Genomic DNA, 16,848 nt, shown 5'->3' with positions numbered 1-16,848 from the left:
CCTGCTCTCATGTGTCTCATGGCCCTGTCCCAGTTCGACGATTTTTAAGGCGACTGCCAGCGACTGTCATAGTCGTAGCAGGTCGCCGAAAAACCAGCGACTGGACCCCCCCCCCCCCGATGACAATGTCTACGACAAGCTACAACAACCTACCACCTAGTCGACGGCAAGCTACCGACAACCGTGACCCAGTCGTCGCAACTTAGGACGTCCACCTACGACAGCGCCTATGGCAAGTTACGACAACCAAAGTCAACCTACCTCCACCCTCAACAAGCTACGACCCTGTCGGTCACAACTGATGACAATTGTAGCCATTTCATGTAATTTTGGCGCCAAAGGGGTGTGGGTAGGGTTTCCAATCATTCTGCACCATGACTGCCATGGAGCAACATATGATGGCATTGCTCTTACAAGAAGAACAAGCCATGCTTAAAATTCTGCAAGAGAGAGAAAGACAAGAAGAATGGGGAAGAAGCCCAAGAAAAGGTCTGTGTGGTTGAAGCCCTTGTCCCTGAAGAGACCCAGGTTGGGCCAGTATGACAACCTGATGCCTGAGCTACAGCAAGATGAGGCTGCCTTCAGAAACTTCACTAAGCCACCCCCTGAGCTGTTTCAGGAACTGAAGTCACGGGTGGGTCCTCTCCTGGAGAAAACCCGACAAAAACAGCACCGGCGACAACCTACGTTACCTGGCGACAACCTACGACAGCACACACGTCAGGAGACAACAAGCTACGCTTATTGGCGTCAAACCAGCAGTCAACGAAAATTTTCATGCCTTGACAAACTTCAGCGATGACCAGAAAAACGCTACGACTTTTTGGAGACTACTCACGACCATGCCCGCGACAACCTAGTCACCTTAACAATCGCCGAACTGGGACAGGGCCTTAAGGTCTCTGCTGTAACTACAAAGTGTTTCACTTTACAAATTTTGTTTCTTATGAAGAAGATTGCTGAGCAAGCATTACTTTTATGATTGGTATTAGCTTACAGTCATAGGCTACAAAAAAGTTGTGATGAGAGAGAGAAAAAACGATGCTATTTTGGCAAAATTGTTTCGGGAGCAACACCCTTTCCATTAATAAACCATTTGAAATCGAACATTAGCAGACACAAATGTAGACCTAACAAAACAAATTGTAAATGTAGGCGACACAACTGCACCTAATTTTTATTAGCCTGCTTCCAGCAATCAAACTCAGACAATGAACACAGCTAGCCTCTAATTTTTATTTAAGTGATCACATTTACAATAGAATATTCAGAAAATGAATGAATCATGCACAATGCAATTTGCTTACATGTCGCAGTGCATTGAACAGTGTCACTCATTTTTCACTTGCTGCTTCCAGACACCTGACATCCCTTGGCTTTAACCAGCCTGTCAACATCAGGGACCAGTTTCTGGGCAGTTGTGATTTTCGTAATGTCATTTAGATGTCTGTTTGTCAGCTGCGAGCGCAGTTTGGTTTTGTTAATGGTAATTATGGAGAACGCCTGCTCACTGAGATATGTAGGAAAATAACTGCAGATGCTGGTACAAGTCGGAGGTATCACAAAATGCTGGAGTAACTCAGCAGGTCAGGGAGCATCTATGAGAGAGGGAATGGGTGACGTTTCGGGTCGAGACCCTTCTTCAGACTGAGATATGTTGTCCCGAACATGCAAAGGATCTTTGAGGCAAAGTGTGTCATCTTGGGGTACATCGGTCCCAGGTATTGATAGAATGAGTCCAGACCCACAGTCTCAAATTTATATTTCAAAGCCGAGTTACACTGAACTTCAATTAGTTCCATTTGGAGTTCCTCTGGCACATCTGTTGCTGCGTTGACTGCAAACGGCTAGCGAAATAGTGAGAATTCCTTCTCGAGCTGAGAGGAGACTTGGAAACGATTCTGAAACTCACTTTTCAGCCATGATATTCTGTCCTTGTACCTGTCCATGTTGTCATTATTCCCATGAGGGACATGCACAGACTGCAAAGAGGCGGAATGAGCTGGGTTGCTCCGGGATAGTTGCATCTCCCACAGGCCTAATTTAATTTGAAAGGCATGAATGCTGTCATAGTATTCTGTAACAAGTTTGTTGCGGCCTTGCATGTTAACATTAAGCACATTTAAGTGCTCTGTTATATCCACCAAAAATGCAAAATCATGAAGCCATTCTGGGTCATCCAACTCTGCCACTAGCTTCCCTTTCTCGTTCATGAATAGTCCAATTTCCACACGCAATTGAATAAACGTTTAAGCACAACCCCTCTGCTCAGTGTGGTAGGGTAGGCCATGTCCAATATTACTTTCGGACAAAAGAGTGTCAAATTGCAGATGGTTGAGTCCCTTGGCTCTAATAAAATTAACCGTTTTGATTACCACATCCATGACATTGTCCATTTTCAGGCTCCTGCCACATAAAGCCTCTTGGTATATAATACAATGAAAATTCCAGAATTCCTGCGCTAGATTCTCTGTCTGAACTTTCTCTCTGTTTTTCATAAAAACACCTGCCTTTTTCCCAGACTCCAGTCAACCCCCAGTCTGTCCAATGCCTCAGCGAGGCTGGAGAAAACGTCGCTCGCCGTTGTGGTGTTTGTCATGGGCACCATCTCCACAGTCAAAGATGCATCAACACCACAAATAAATATTCCCAATTGAGCTACATCAGTCACGTCAGTGCTCTCATCAATTGCAATAGAGAAGAAAATAAATGACTTCACTTTGTCTTTTAGTTGACTGTTCAAATCTCCTGCAAGGTCCCCGATTCTCTCTGCCACAGTACCACAGCCTGTCTCTTCTCATGGCACACCAGCTCTGCTGCCATCAGCATGCATGCTTTGATGAATTCCCCGAGTCTGAAGAGTCAGTCTGAAGGGTCTCGACCCGAAACGTCACCCATTCCTTCTCTCCTGAGATGCTGCCTGACCTGCTGAGTTACTCCAGCATTTTGTGAATAAATACCTTCGATTTGTACCAGCATCTGCAGTTATTTTCTTATATATCCCCCTCTGAGTTTGGCTTCGACACAGCAACTATTTTGTTGGCAATAATACAGCTGGCCTTGACAGCTCCATCATGAGTGTCTCGACTTTTGGTGAACACTGATTGTTGTTTTTTCAGAGCTGCTTCAAGCTCGTTTACCTTTTGCGTTCTGAGTCGTCCTGCGTTCAGGTCATATTTTTCTCCGTGTGACGTCTCATAGTGTTGATCAATATTGTACTCTTTTGCCACGGCCACTTGTTGCGAGCATATCAGACGCACAGGTTTGCCGTTTACCTTTACAGAAGAAAAAAAAGATCTTTCCAACTAGCGTTGAATATCCGACCTTCAATGTCAACGTTTATTTTCTTGGAAAGCATTTTGAACCACAGCAGCAAAGTCTCAGCCTTGCTACAGGTGTTACTTACATCAGTGTGTGTTTATACTGTGTCTGATGATGTAAGTGGGGCCCTAGTGGTCTTCAGTGCAGGGTGGTAGGTGCAGATGATACTAAGTTGGGGGGTAGTGTGAATTGTGAGGAAGATGCAATAAGGCTGCAGGGTGACTTGGACAGGTTGTGTGAGTGGGCGGATACATGGCAGATGCAGTTTAATGTAGATAAGTGTGAGGTTATTCACTTTGGAAGTAAGAATAGAAAGGCAGATTATTATCTGAGTGGTGTCAAGTTAGGAGGAGGGGGAGTTCAACGAGATCTGGGTGTCCTAGTGCATCAGTCAATGAAAGGAAGCATGCAGGTACAGCAGGCAGTGAAGAAAGCCAATGGAATGTTGGCCTTCGTAACAAGAGGAGTTGAGTATAGGAGCAAATAGGTCCTTCTACAGTTGTACCGGGCCCTGGTGAGACCGCACCTGGAGTACTGTGTGCAGTTTTGGTCTCCAAATTTGAGGAAGGATATTCTTGCTATGGAGGGCGTGCAGCGTAGGTTCACTAGGTTAATTCCCGGAATGGCGGGACTGTCGTATGTTGAAAGGCTGGAGCGATTGGGCTTGTATACACTGGAATTTAGAAGGATGAGGGGGGATCTTATTGAAACATATAAGATAATTAGGGGATTGGACACATTAGAGGCAGATAACATGTTCCCAATGTTGGGGGAGTCCAGAACAAGGGGCCACAGTTTAAGAATAAGGGGTAGGCCATTTAGAACGGAGATGAGGAAGAACTTTTTCAGTCAGAGGGTGGTGAAGGTGTGGAATTCTCTGCCTCAGAAGGCAGTGGAGGCCAGTTCGTTGGATGCTTTCAAGAGAGAGCTGGATAGAGCTCTTAAGGATAGCGGAGTGAGGGGGTATGGGGAGAAGGCAGGAACGGGGTACTGATTGAGAGTGATCAGCCATGATCGCATTGAATGGCGGTGCTGGCTCGAAGGGCTGAATGGCCTACTCCTGCACCTATTGTCTATTGTCTATTGTCTTATGCAGTTGGTGGTTCGCTGCCACCTATTGTTTTCTAAGTACACACAAGCTGCTGGCGCAGCAGACAGCAGTGGGAGAGAGCAGCTGCCGTACAGATACATAATAAACGGTTGTGAATATACTTTTTTTTTACCCCAAATCATCCCACGGGCCGGTAGTTTGACACCCCTGGTTTAGAGTATGTTGTTGGACATGTCAGTTGATACCATATGGAGATAATAGGTTCAACAATGAATACTAGGTACTTTGAAAATCTGAAAGAACATGGGAGATAGTCAGAAACTTTTTCTCAGGGTGGAAAATGTCAAACACTGGAGGGCACAGCTATAATGTGAGAGGAGGAAAGTTTGATGGAGATGTACGGGACAATTGTGTTTACACAGAGCGTAAGTGGGGGGTTGGAACCCATTTTCAGGGGTGATTGTGGAGACAGATACTACAGAGGTACTTAGAAGGCATTTTAGGCAGGCACATGAAAGTAAATGGGAGAGATATGGATCATGTACTGGCAAATAAAATTAGTTTAACTTGACATCATGTTCAGCACAAACATCATGGGCCGAACCGCCCATTCCTACACTGTACTGTTTTATGGTAGGCAGGTAGTTCGAGAAGGTATTTTTAAGACATGAACATTTTGTAGACTTCAGTGGCCCCAGTTATGCAACATTTCAAATTATCACCTTCAAATCCTTTAGTTATAGTTACCTCAATCCTAAACTTGTACTCCACTTCATCATTGAAATCTTACATCACACCTGAATCCAAATCTGTCCACTTAAATATCCAAGCTTTCAAAAAGTGCACGGTTAGAATTCCCATTCTTTCAGAACATCCTTTTACCTAACGCTTTGATCAAGATTTTTGGTCATTGATGACCTCAACATCCCTTTATTTGACTAAGTGACAAAGTTTGCAAATAATGATTTTGTGCAGTCTTGTGTAGTATTAAAGGTATTGCATGCAACTAAAAACACTATTGTTTACCTAAACATTTCTTCAAACACCTTGCCTTCCAGTTGCATTGTACTGAAGCTGAGATCAGAGATTGTGAGCAACCTCAGTCCAATTCTGTACAAATTCAAGTTTTGAAGAGGACCAAAAAGTATTTGTTTAGTCTGAAGAAGGGTCTCAACCCAAAACGATACTCATTCCTTCTCTCCAGCATTTTTGCAACGATCGTCGATTTAAACCAGCATCTGCAGTTCCTTCCTACACCAAAACTTGTACTTTGTCGTTGTGGTAGTTTCAATAAAGCACTTTAATAATTGCCTTCCCTTTTCACAGACATTCAAGTTTTTAAAAGTAACTCAGGCTTCACATTAAAATTACTGCCAGCAGACCCAAAATCGTCAAATCACTGTTAGGATCTCTTGTTTATTTTTCAAAATAATTTCAAGACATAAGCAATGTTTTATACAGTGTCCTCCATAATGTCAGGGACAAAGACCCACCATTTATTTAATTGCCTCTGTACTCCACAGATTGAGATTTGTAAGAGAAAAAAATCACATGTGGTTAAAGTGCACATTGTCAGATTTTAATAAAGGTAATTTTTATACATTTTGGTTTCACCATGTAGTGTTTACAGCAGTGTTTATACATAGTCCCCCCATTTCAGGGCACCATAACGTTTGGGACACAGCAATGTCATGTAAATGAAAGTAGTCATGTTTAGTATTTTGTTGCATATCCTTTGCTTGCAAAGACTGCTTGAAGTCTGCGATTCATGGACATCACCAGTTGCTGGGTGTCTTCTCTGGTGATGCTCTGCCAGGCCTGTATTGCAGCCATCTTTAGCTTATGCGTGTTTTCGGGGCTGGTCCCCTCCAGTTTTCTCTTCAGCATATAAAAGGCATGCTCAGTTGGGTTCAGATCGGGTGATTGACTTGGCCACTCCAGAATTGACCATTTTTTAGCTTTGAAAAACTCCTTTGTCGCTTTAGCAGTATGTTTGGGATCATTGTCTTGCTGTAGAATGATCTGCCGGTCAATGAGTTTTGAGGCATTTGGTTGAACTTGAGCAGATAGGATGTGTCTATACACTTCAGAATTCATCATTCTACTACCGTCAGCAGTTGTATCATCAATGAAGATGTGAGCCAATACCTTCAGCAGCCATATATGCCTAGGCCATAACACCCCCACCACCGTGTTTCACAGATGAGGTGGTATGCTTTGAATCTTGGGCAGTTCCTTCTCTCCTCCATACTTTGCTCTTGCCATCACTCTGATATAAGTTAATCCGCCTCATCTGTCCACAAGACCTTTTTCCAGAACTGTGGTTGCTCTTTTAAGTACTTCTTGGCAAGCTATAACCTGACCATCCTATTTTTGCAGCTAACCAGTGGTTTGCATCTTGCAGTGTAGCCTCTGTATTTATGTTCATGAAGTCTTCTGCGGACAGTGGTCATTGACAAATTCACACCTGACTCCTGAAGTGTTTCTGATCTGTCGGACAGGTGTTTGGGGAATTTTCTTTATTATCGAGAGGATTCTTCTGTCATCAGCTGTGGAGGTCTTCCTTGGCCTGCCAGTCCCTTTGCGATTAGTAAGCTCACCAGTGCTCTCTTTCTTCTTAATGATGTTCCAAACAGTTGATTTTGGTACGCCTAAGGTTTGGCTGATGTCTCCAACAATTTTATTCTTGTTTCTCAGTCTCATAATGGCTTCTTTGACTTTCATTGGCACAACTTTGGTCCTCATGTTGATAAACAGCAATAAAAGTTTCCAAAGGTGATGGAAAGACTGAAGGAAAGACTAGATGCTGAGAGCTCTCTTATACCTGCAATAAGGAGACAATTAAACACACTTGAGCAATTACAAACACCTGTTAAGCCATGTGTCCCAAACATTATGGTGCCCTGAAATGGGGGGGGGGGGGACTATGTATAAACACAGCTGTAATTTCTACATTGTGAAACCAAATGTATAAAAATACTCTTTAATAACATCTGACAATGTACACTTTAACCACATGTGATTTTTTCTATTACAAATCTCAAATTGTGGAGTACAGAGGCAAATAAATAAATGAAGGGTCTTTGTCCCAAACATTATGGAGAGCAATGTATCTATTTACACAAAAGATGCATTGCAACAATTTGTAGATGCTAATTTCAACACCATGAGCAGAGTGGTTTGATAACTCAGACTAAGCTACAAATGAACGGTCTGTGCCTCAGCTGCAACATTGGATCATAATTTAAAACTACTAAAAATGATTCTAGTAAAGAATCAAATGTAATTATTTAAAGATGTTGAGTTTAATAGTTCTTCATATTAGGTACTGTGCCAATGGAAGCTATGAAGTTTCTAATTTAGATTTTCAATTACCTCATCAAAAAGCAGAAATGGTGCTCGAATCCATTGTGCACAATGGCACAAAGCGAGTTACACTGAGAGGCTACTACAAGTAGGATATTTTAGAAGCATAAACAGCAGATCATATAAAATGCAAAAGTAAGGGATGGTCCTCAATAAGTGTCTGTACAGCAGGAAAAAAGAAAGGGACAAAAACATGATTACAACCATTAAATTGGTACTAAATAATTAGCTGGCCCATTATACCCTCTCTTCCTGCTATTCAACTGATTCACCTGCAGCTGCTGAATAACAGGACATCGATTTTAGAGAAAATATCAGAATACAATGAATTCAGCACAAACAAAACTACAATGTAAAAGGAAGGTGATACAGAAACATTCCAAACTAAATTAACAAATTGTGTGGAAATTAGACCATTTCTTCAAATGAATTGTGCAGCATGAACAGATTCTATCACTGCAAGGCGATTAAATTTAGTTTGGTTTTTTAGTTTAGAGATACAGCACAGAAACAGGCCCTTCGACCCACCGAGTCTGTGCTGACCAGCGACCCCCCCCTCCCATTAACATGATCCTACATAGACGAGGGACAATTTTACATTTATACCAAACCAATTAACCTACCAACCTGTACGTCTTTGGAATGTGGGAGGAAACCGAAGATCTCAGAGAAAACCCACACGATCACGAGAAAAACGTACAAACTCATTAAAGACAACATCCATAGTCAGGATTGAACCCAGGTCTCTGGCGCTGTAAGGCAGCAGTGCTGCGCCACAGTGTTGTGGTATATTGCCCTTCATCAGTCAGGGTGCTGAGTATAGGAGTTGGGATGTTATAGCTGTACAAGACACGGTACGGTACGGCACGGTAGCGCAGCGGTAGAGTTGCTGCTTTACAGCGAATGTAGCGCCAGAGACTCAGGTTCGATCCTGACTACGGGTGCTGCACTGTAAGGAGTTTGTACGTTCTCCCCGTGACCTGCGTGGGTTTTCTCCGAGATCTTCGGTTTCCTCCCACACTCCAAAGACGTACAGGTATGTAGGTTAATTGGCTGGGTAAATGTTTAAAAAAATTGTCCCTAGTGTGTGTAGGATAGTGTTAATAGTGTTAGTGTGCGGGGATCGCTGGGCGGCGCAGACTTGGTGGGCCGAAAAGGCCTGTTTCCGCGCTGTATATATATGATATGATATGAAGACGTCAGTGAGCTTGCATTTGGAGTATTACGTTCAGTTTTGATCATTCTGTTTTAGGAGGGATGCCTTTAAGCTGGAAGTGCAGAGATTATTCACAAGTGCTTTGTCAGGTCTTCAGGGAAATGTCAAAAGGATATTGCCTTAGTCTTTTTTATGTGGCAATAATGGACCAAGCCTAAGGCACGAAGCGTGTGAGAATAAAGATCCAATGTTTTCCAAGTCCACAAACTGTATGTACATATCTATTAACATCAACATGAGAAATATCTATTCACATCAACATGAGAAATAAAAATAAAATCTCAAGTACCATATTGAATTACTCAATATACAGAATTTATACATTTAATGCATACGTTTGTGCTCTCCACTTTTCAGATCTTGTGCCCATTGTATGGTTTCATTTCTACTGAACATTCACTTCCAACACAAGTAGTTTTGCTGAAAGTCCTGTTAAAACATTTTAGCTTTGCTTATACAATTGAACTCAACAAGTATTCACATATTCTCTTATAATTATTTTTCAAGTACTTAGTTGCGGGTTTTTTTCAATGCCATGTTTTAACGAATAGGTTCAGTCCCAAAAGCTGTTTTATTACTTCCTAGTCAGAACGATCACTTCCCAGTCTCCACTGTACTACTTTATCTGACATATATAAACATTTGAATCAATCCTGGTAACATTGTTAAAACAAGAAAAGGCATCAGACCAATCTGTTCACACATTGTTTAAATACGGCATTATCCAATTGACCCAATAAATCATGGTTACCGTGTTTATTTTTGTACATATTCATATTCTTCACAATATTAGTATTTGCAATGTATTGGATAATCATCAGCCCATCAGCCCCTAAAGTCTAACATTCTGTTAAAAAATATCTGCAGACATAAGAACACTTCAAATTTTTAGTTGATTTATAGAGATATTTTCATCTGTACAAAAACAAATCGAAACCGAATTCTGGAAATATGAAGAACAACAGAAGATGCTGGAAACAGCATTCAGTCAGTTGGCAACTGAGGGTAAAGACATGTTATGATGTTTTGGATAGATGCTCTTGATTGGAATTTTACTCTGCATCCATTATCAATGATCATTATTTTTTAAAAAAAACATAAGTCTGAAAACATCATCCACACAAGCTGTTTGGCAAATAGCTTCTTCAGTCTCAGGAAAAATATCTGTGACATAAGCCATTTTGACACCATGAAAAACATTGCTATTTATAAAAAGAACAAAGCTAAACCATTTGTGTTACTACGTGTATTATTCGGGACATAATAAAATAGTTCTGACTTACAAAACATTTTTGTAAACAAATTAACTATATTTTCTGAGGATGTGTGTTTCATTTTAGTAATAAGGCTTCTGTTAAAAAGATCAGAAGCTTATGATCAATGAATCAGTAGAATACTGTTGAGAAAGGCACCACTGGTTGCACTTCCTGAGAAAGGTACAGTCACAAAGTTTTTGTGCAAATCCATTACACAGTTGTTGGCCCCTTAACAATATTTTTTTTGCATACACTTGTGAAACACATTTAAACAAAAACCAGGAAAAATTACAAATTTTTATCAGATAACTAATCTTTTTGTTAGTGTGCTTATAGTGTTGATAAATTATACATCTCTTAATGTCATCTTCATCAACTGGATCTTGTCTAATGGAGTAAATGCTGACCAACCATCCCATGGCAAGGCAAATCACATATCATTAAAGTGAGAAACAGAGGCATTCTATCCAAATTGTAGTATTGCAATAAGGAACTGAAAATACAGAAACTGTAGATCAGTCAAGAACATCGTTAATTTGGCATTAACCATTACCAGCTGCACAATGTCCTTTTTTTGGAGTTCTGAACTAACTCTTGAGAATTCAAATAAGCAATCAGTGATGGCAGCAATCAACAATGCACTCAAATACGTTTCATCCCAGCTTCTTAACATCCTGTCCATCATGGAACATCAGCCAAATACTCCAGTTTATCTATCAACACACCTTGTTGTCTAAATTGTTGCACTTGAAACAGAAATACAATGGAATTGAAAAAAAACATGTGGATGAACAATGAGTATCTTTAAGTCCACAATACAAAGAGCAAATTAACAAAAAATATTTGTCCTGTGGATTTAAACTAAAATGGTTCATTGAAACCTAAGTCCTTTTTAAAATAGACTGTCATTCTGATGATACTTTTCTACATAATACTAACAAAAAAACAGTAATTTGGCTAAAATAAACATGTTCTTAATTCCATGAGTTTTCATTTTCAAGATACCACAAGTGAATTCTAAGAATTCAGAAGTGATTTACTATTCCAAAAGTATTCTTTGCAATAATTTTTGGAAAAAATATATTCTATAAGAATATGAAGTGGATAACAGAAATAAACTCTTACTGTCCATTGTAAAGGTAGAAAACATTAAATTATGTTTAGAGAAAATGCAAAGGTTAACAGAAAACATTTTGAAACATAGATGTGAAACATTTTAGTCATTAGCTTCACATCTCTATCTTGATTGAATCCTGGTGTGAACCAGATTACTCAAAATATGTGTAATGAATTTGAAAGTTCACTTTGCTACAAATGAAACTTTAGGAAACCCAGGAAGAAACAACTTTACATAACTAATGAACTTACAAACTTTGCCTCGAGTAAAATGTTGTCGCTAACAAAGCCTGTGGTGGCTAAAACAAAATTAAATTTGCACTGTAAAACCCATATGAACTAACCAAACTTATTTGTTCCACACACACTTTGTACAGATGTGTTCATCAGAAATTTGTTCTTGTTAACTCCTGCTCTATTTAACAGAGTATGATTAGTAGGCACGGCACAACCAGCTCAACAACACCAACCAATACTATTTGGATTGTTTCATTAAAATTGACAATTTGGCTGAATCTTCTTTCCTGATTACTTAGTTAGCACCAACTGTTCTGTACTATATCAACTATTCTGTTAGAGTTGAGAAAAAGTCTTTTTTTTTTAAGCATCTCCTCTCACCGAAGAGTCCGAGTGCCTGGATTAGCAAAAATGATAAAAACATACAAGAGTGACAAGATTTCTACAACATGGCCCATGTTTCAACAAAATTCTATCTTGAAGCACTTTTGGAACGCTGGCTTAGGCTTCTCCATTGCCTGGAAGAGGTCCTTAAGGTTACCAACATAAATCCTGTGAAGAGGACTGAATTAGAAAGTTACAACTTGGGAACTTTTCCGTCCTTCCTTCCTCAAGCAAGGACCCAAATATGTAGTCACAGCCATTCTACCATGGCATTGGTTGATCAGCTACGCGGAGACATTCACATTCCTGAGTGAGATGGTGTTGGTTGTATCTGATGGTTTATCTTCAAGCAGTGTCATAACAGCAGCGGGGTTCGCACTGTGTGCAAAGATCTGTTGGATTGCTCTCCTCAAGTTTACATGCAGTCTGTTCTGCGTCAGGTAAAATGTCTCCATGGCAATAGCCTTCATTGTTCCGGCACACAGATCCTCATACAAAGGACCCGTGTACATTCGTGAGGTCTGAAAGAGATGCAATGCGAGGAGTTAATGGGCTTCTTGGTTATCAAATTAAATACTACAAAAAAGACTATAAGTAGGATACATTAGAAGCAAACCAGGCTTTTTGCTTTTAGTACTAATAGTTCATAGAATTAACCTAATGTCTTGAATAAATTATTTTGTTGTCTGGAATTTAATAATTAGTTAAGTGGTGTAAAAATGCAAAAAGATTGTTTGCGACCCCTGCAGAATTTAAAGGAAGAGAGGGAAATGAAGGTGCAGTTTATTAGACAAGAGGAAACCTTTCTGAGATTTGGCATGACTGCAAGGATTCTCATACTTCTACAGTTTGTATACTGACTGGATGCATCTCAGCCTAGAATGTCAACTGTTCTGCTCTCATCCGCCTAAACCTGTAGAACGGTGAATGCAGACTCACTCCCTTCCATCCGATCCATATCCACAGTGTGTTGCATCAGGTCGGCTGGAAGTATTATCAAGACTGTCTGCCACCCTGGCCATTCCCTTTTCTGTCTTCTACTTTCTTGGAGAAGATATAGGAGTTTGAATGGTCAGCTGTCCGGACTTGAGAATTGCTTCTTCCCCACTGCTATCCGATTCTGTACCAATCACCTCTTTCATGCCCCATTCCCTGAAATCCTGCCATGTACTCTTAATTCCTCCACATTGATGAATCCATCCACCTTGGATTTTGCACTATAATCCTGCGCCATTCTGCTGTTTTGCACTCATTGTTGTATTTATCATTATGTATGTATACTGTTTACTCTATCAGCGTAATGTGAACAAGGAATTTCATTGCACCCTGGAGTTAATGACATTAAACTAATTTGTATACATTATTGTCATTGAGCTAAATGTTTTTCATTAGTATGCAATAGAAAAATGATCAACAGCATCTCCAGTAACTGGATACTTATTAAGATCAGGTTAACCTTCACCCAAATCAACCCGTAGCTTCAAATATTAGGTATCTTACATGGTTTTCCAGGAAGCGTCGTACTTTGCAAAAGTCAGGTAAATAGTTATTTCGGACTACAATCTGTAACCATCTAATTCTTATTTCAGCATTCATTGAATTGAGCAGCGCAGAGTAGCTCTTCGAGAGCTTCATCATGACTTCTGATGAGACATAAAATAAGAAATCTAGGCATTAAAAGGCATGATTTCAGGCATTTTAATTGATATAACTAAGCTATTTAGCAATGGACCAGGCAGACCTTAAGAAAGGGATTCTCTAAGCTAGGTTTTGTCTCTAACTGCAAAGAAACAACTTTTAAAGATTGCGTGGGAAATCTACAGGCAAACAACACCAGTTTAAAGTCTACGATAGACCCAAAAGGCTGGAGTCACTCAGCGGGTCAGGCAGCATCTCAGGAGAGAAGGAATGGGTGACATTTCGGGTCGAGACCCTTCTTCACACTGAATTTTAGTTGATATAACTAAGAAGGGTCTCGACCCGAAACGTCACCCATTCCTTCTCTCCCGAGATGCTGCCTGACCCGCTGAATTGCTTCAGCATTTTGTGTATACCTTCGATTTAAACCAGCATCTCCAGTTTTTTTCCTACCAGTTTAAAGTCTGGTGTGTTGATTAATCTTGAATCCAAATCTTCCATCTAGCATCAGCACAATAATAAACCAGGGATGTTTATAAGTGAATGAAACAAAAACCTATGTTTTTAGTTTTACAGTAGCTAAAATTCATAGTAATTTTGCTGCTCAATATCCACACATTTATCCGTTTACTTTCCAAGACTAACGTACTAATAAAGTATGAAAGTATGTCAACATGATTCAGCCATCCAAATCCCAGCAGAGCAATGAATAAATATTAAGGTGTTATAAACTTGTTTATCAAATTATAAGTTTCAGTTTATTATTGACTTTTATTGGAACTAAATCAAACTCAGCAACTATTAGTGAAATAATGAAATGTAGTTAAGCAAGTTTCAATACGCAATATGATTAGCATGTTTAGTTTTAGTTTAGTGATACAGCACGGAAACAGGCCCTTCGGCCCACCGGGTCCGCGCTGACCAGTGATCCCCGCATATTAATACTATCCTACACACTAGGGAAATTTACATTTGTACCAAGCCAATTTACCTACATACATGTACGTCTTTGGAGTGTGGGAGGAACCGAAAATCTCGGAGAAAACCCAAGCAGGTCACAGGGAGAACGTACAAACTCCATACAGACAGCACCCGTAGTCGGGATCGAACCCGGGTCTCCAGCGCTGCATTCACTGTAAGACTGCAACTCTACCGCTGTGCCACCGTTAATTTGACAAACTTCTGAGTTTTTCCTGATACATATTAATAACTGGTGTACAAGACAATTTGAATACTTCAAAGCTTTAAACAATTCTTTTACCATTTCCCTTGGGAATAACTTTAATATTGAGGGCGTGCAGCGTAGGTTCACTAGGTTAATTCCCGGAATGCCGGGACTGTCGTATGTTGAAAGGCTGGAGCAATTAGGCTTGTATACACTGGAATTTAGAAGGATGAGGGGGGATCTTATTGAAACATATAAGATAATTAGGGGATTGGACACATTAGAGGCAGGAAACATGTTCCCAATGTTGGGGGAGTCCAGAACAAGGGGCCACAGTTTAAGAATAAGGGGTAGGCCATTTAGAACGGAGATGAGGAAGAACTTTTTCAGTCAGAGAGTGGTGAAGGTGTGGAATTCTCTGCCTCAGAAGGCAGTGGAGGCCAGTTCGTTGGTTGCTTTCAAGAGAGAGCTGGATAGAGCTCTTAAGGATAGCGGAGTGAGGGGGTATGGGGAGAAGGCAGGAACGGGGTACTGATTGAGAGTGATCAGCCATGATCGCATTGAATGGCGATGCTGGCTCGAAGGGCTGAATGGCCTACTCCTGCACCTATTGTCTATTGTCTAATATTAGCTCCCAGAGTTTTGTTTGTTTCTTTGTCAATCTAATCATTAAAATGGAGACAATTACAAAGAGATTCAATTACAACAGCCTCCTCCATTCAATATTATGCACTACCTCACTTTATTCAAGCAGATTGTACATGTGCTTGTCCAGAGTCATAACCCTAAAATATAATTAGATTGCATTGAACATTAGGCTTTGAAAATAAATCAAACTTTTGGCCTGGATTTACAGTTAGCGGTGAAACAACTTTGTTGCTAACTAGCAGAAAGTTGACTATCTATAGATTCCTGTGGTGTGAACTTTCTCATTTTGAACGCAGATTTTTGTCAGTCCAAGGAGATCCCTGGCATCTTGCAATTTACCTTCAGTGTAATGGTGGTAAAAGTCGGCTCATTAGCAATTATATCTTAGCGATAATAGGAATGCAATGCCATGCCAGGAAGAAAATTTAAAAGGACTACTTAAAGTTTAGACACTGATGAGTTTTGAGGGAATATTTAAAGTGGATTTACTGAAGGGATTCTAGAAATCATTCACAAGGTAGCTCAAATCAATGATGGGGCAATGAAAATGATTGGAAATGCATCTGCATGCAATGATATGGAAGATTTAAAATCTTTGTAACATACTAATATGTTTCGGAACCACATTTTTTGCTACACAAACCCATGCAGTGTCAGAATTGTAACAACATGTTTTGAATTCACTACACAAAGGCAATGTGGTTTTGCAATACTGCACTGCTCCAGTTACGGGGCAAAAATTTCCACGGCACTAAAATGGTCTCATTTCGAAACAAAGTCACTGTCAGATTTTAACAGTAGAGTGATTAATAAAACATTTACACAAGCAAGACACTTGTTTTGAATTAAAATGAAAACTCTTCAAACTCAGATGTACAGCTACTAATGAAATTACTGATATTTAACAGTGAGCTCTAATAAAAAAAAAGGGTTATGTCAGCATACCATGGGGCAATGGCGATCTGTCCAGGAGTTTGTCCAACAAATGAACTATTTGGAATGTTTTCCATTTGGATATATCAATGTCTGTAATGTGGTTTCCATCGAGCGTTTCTGAACTCCAGAGCTGGTACAGAGTTTCCACCGGTTTAATCAAACTGGATCCCTGAGACAAATCTGGTTCCAACAGCGGAGGCCCTGACGCATTCAGCCAGCGCTCAAACTCTAAACCTAGAAGCAGACGGCAAAATAATCTGGCTGAAATCAATACACCATCATATAAATCTTGAGCTGAAACACATGCAGTATTTTCTACCTTGTTAAAGAAAAACAAGGTAATATGAGAGAATGTAATAAGCTATTCAATACAAATAAAAACATTTAATGCATAGCTTAAAACTTGTACCTTTACCTGCTGCCTTTGAACCTCACCAGTGTACAGAAGGACCACAGATTTTCAGTAGCCATACCAGAGAGCATAGGGGCTGACCTGATATATTCAGCAGCAAGT

At 40.2% G+C, this 16,848-nt stretch overlaps 1 protein-coding gene across 3 annotated transcripts in view; it reads right to left on the bottom strand.

Annotated features, from left to right (window-relative positions):
* Window positions 1–8,841: 8,841 nt before the first annotated feature.
* Window positions 8,842–16,848, bottom strand: part of rnpepl1 (arginyl aminopeptidase like 1) — a 54,443-nt gene continuing 46,436 nt past the window's right edge. For all 3 annotated transcript variants that reach the window (XM_078410231.1, XM_078410233.1, XM_078410232.1), the window contains 3 exons: window positions 16,344–16,568; window positions 13,448–13,590; window positions 8,842–12,468 (listed from right to left, as the gene is read on the bottom strand). In XM_078410231.1, the coding sequence (XP_078266357.1) occupies window positions 12,232–12,468; window positions 13,448–13,590; window positions 16,344–16,568 (605 nt within the window). In that variant the 3' untranslated portion in view covers window positions 8,842–12,231. The remainder of the gene's footprint in view (window positions 12,469–13,447; window positions 13,591–16,343; window positions 16,569–16,848) is intronic.

Source organism: Rhinoraja longicauda, chromosome 13 (genome assembly GCF_053455715.1).
Source record: "Rhinoraja longicauda isolate Sanriku21f chromosome 13, sRhiLon1.1, whole genome shotgun sequence".
Classification (NCBI taxonomy): Eukaryota; Metazoa; Chordata; class Chondrichthyes; order Rajiformes; family Arhynchobatidae; genus Rhinoraja; species Rhinoraja longicauda.
The sequence above is the reverse complement of the archived record's forward strand: the minus strand, read 5'-3'. Positions and strand labels throughout refer to the sequence as shown.